The 2,956-nt window shown below is 35.7% G+C and overlaps 1 protein-coding gene across 1 annotated transcript; it reads right to left on the reverse strand.

Moving 5' to 3' along the window:
- Positions 1–1,391: 1,391 nt before the first annotated feature.
- On the reverse strand, positions 1,392–2,402 carry LOC18598226 (germin-like protein subfamily 3 member 2). The gene has a single exon (XM_007027659.3). It carries the CDS (start codon positions 2,274–2,276, stop codon positions 1,608–1,610), a length of 669 nt encoding a protein of 222 aa, XP_007027721.3. The 5' UTR covers positions 2,277–2,402; the 3' UTR covers positions 1,392–1,607.
- Positions 2,403–2,956: the final 554 nt, after the last annotated feature.

Consider the following 2,956-nt stretch of genomic DNA (forward strand, 5'->3'; position numbering starts at 1 on the left):
CATAAAAACGTCATTAGATATTATGCATTCATTGGTGTTGAAATTGTTGTATGAGATGCATGTGTTCGATTAACTAAATGGAATAACTAATTCAAAGCATAGTCTACCATACAATTTAGATTAAGTTTAACATGTTTTCAATAAACGAAGGTTCAATCGAAAGACACTTTCATTTATGCAATCGATTTTCAAGATTATAAAAATCTAGATTATCTTGAAAATGTTAAGGGATTGTTGGAACATTTTTAACAATAATAATGAAAGAATGAAAGGAAGAAAGTCTTTTGAATAATTATAATTGTTCAAGAGTTATGTTTGTTCAAATAATTATGTTAGAAAACAAACAATTATATTTGTTGGAAAAAAGACAATTGTATATATTGGAAACAGACAATTGTCTCTGTCGGGAAAAGACATTTTTGCTTATAAATGGACTTTCTGGTTTCTTGAAGATGCATGGAAAAAGGCAGAAGAGAAACAATTTCAATCATTCTCTCCATTTTTTTTCAAATTCTTCTCAGATTGCTTTTATAGTGTTTTGTTACAGAAAGATTGTATAGGAGCTTGATAATCTTGTCATATTCCGGTGAGTACTTAGTGGATTAATTTCATTAGTGTAAAATATAGACAATCATTGGATTTCATTATATCTTCGAGGTTTATACACTTGTAACTCTTTTATACACTATAAGTGTGGGTAAATAAAACCTTAAAAAAAGTGACATTATTACATGTCTTGAAACCATTTCTTGATTTTGCATTTCTATGTTCTAACACTCTCTATAGGATAATAATGCATTCAATATATATTACCAGTATCAAAATTTTCAGAGTTGATTCTCCAAAACCTAAATCATTTACAGAGTGTTGGAGCTTAATACTAAAGTGGGTTGTTTTGCTCTTTTAAGTGGTTGAATTAATTATGAAGTTATGATACAATGCAACAATAGCATTTTGGCGACTTGTTTTTATTTTCTTAAGGTTTCCTTCCTTTGCTCCAAGAGTTTAATAGTCCTTTACAATAATGATGGCATCTCAGGCGCTCTTTCCTGTATTAGTTGCCGTTGCAATGATAATACCACATTCTCTTTATCCCCACATTTTGGAATAAAGCATAGATTCATACCAGTATTTAGTTATCCTTCAAGGAAGCCTGGCCTATTTTTAATACTACATAGGGGAAGGTTTGTAATTTAGTGCATTTGACTGTGACTTCTAATTAGCTTTAGATTCAAGATATTAACAAGTCAGTAGGTATCAACAGGTTAGGCACTGTTTGGTCAAGGGAAAAACTGATGGGAAAGTAAAGCATAGGATTTCCTTCGTGATTCTGGCTCTTGGAGTGATTGTATGCAGTTTTCCTGTTATGGTTCTAAAGAACATGAATCAAGTTTAAATTCGATACCATAGAGAAATAAATTAAATTAAAACTCTGGGTGCAACACTTGGGATGTGATGGAAACTAGTTGCAGCTCCAAGTACAGTATACACGAACAGAACTTATAACATAAACAAAAGCATAATCTTTCATCTTCATCATACTACAGCAAAGCCATTTAACTTACTCATCATATTTTCTATGACAATCTTTTCCAACGGTCATGAATTTACCTCCATGTTTTGGGATCAAATCTTCTCCTCATAGTCCCAATCTGCTTAGGAGTCAGGCCGAAGGCCTTCTCCAACAGCTTCTCATTGATACCAGATCCAAAAATAGCAGTTGGGATCTTCTGGAGTCCTGGATTTTGGCTGTTAAGACTTGCAAAAATTGTAGCGGGCTTCTCACCAACATTCATTTGAAAGTGCACCAGACCCCGTGGAAACACCATCACCTCTCCCTGCTCAATCACCCTGGCGAAAACGCGATTGTTTGAATCAACAAAGCCTGAATAAATACTGCCTTGCACCACGTACGCGATTTCAGTTGCTCTAGGGTGAAAATGAGGTGGATTAATCCCACCAACTTTCAGGTCAGCACGTACGAATGACATGCCTAGTGTGTTAATCCCTGGAAATGCTCCTGGATTGACAGGAATGGTAGCAAGGCCTGTGTCACTGAAGTTTCCAGTGGCTTTTAAGCCAGAGAACACGAAATCATCGGTGGTTGCTTCTGAGGAGTTTTTGCATGGCAGAATGCCGAGATGAGCTGTTCCTATAGCACCAAATTTGGGGTTTGGAATGCAGAAATCCTGAATTGGGTCAGGATCCGAGGCTAAAGTGCCATAGCCATGCATGGAGACAATAAGCAACAAAACCCACAATTTTAGTACCACCATTGTTTCCCCTCTTCTATGTTGTCACTACCACACTAACCCAACTCTCAATCACTTGTAGAGAAAGTTCAACTGGGTTTATATAGCAGCAAATAAACCGTAAACTCGCATGCTACTTAAATTAGGCTACAACCTTAAAGCTAAACAAGCTCCATACATAATTACAAAGCCAAAAGGTTTGATAAGCGGGATCTCAGGCAGATGTCATGGAAGTGTGTATCAGACAATTATGTTGGTTGGGACTTTTTTTAATGATCTTTTTTCTTCCAATACCGTACACTGCATTATTATTAATTATTCATTTTTATAAACAAAACTTCCAAGACCAAGTTTTAGAATATGTAGAAAATGATGAGAGCATGGCAATCGATCGATCATTGTAATGATGACTGCATATTCTTGATGTCGATCGTCCGCGTGGACCATCGATTTACATGCGTCGAGCCAAGCCAATAACTCCAATCAAAGTTAAACATGCAGGATTTTGCTTGAAATTAAAGAAACGTGAAATCTTGGGTCATGATTAACTCCATTCGTTTCTTTATGTGATGATAGTTCTTTATTCACTGGTGTGAGGGTTAGTGGATCAAATTATTGTGCTTAGGGTTTGAGTTTTGTGTTTGTAGCTAGGACAACTCTTATTTTCGTGGTACATACAAAAAGAAGTTGGTTACTGTTGGACT

Source organism: Theobroma cacao, chromosome 5, assembly GCF_053813885.1.
Source record: "Theobroma cacao isolate CCN51 chromosome 5, ASM5381388v1, whole genome shotgun sequence".
Taxonomy (NCBI): domain Eukaryota; kingdom Viridiplantae; phylum Streptophyta; class Magnoliopsida; order Malvales; family Malvaceae; genus Theobroma; species Theobroma cacao.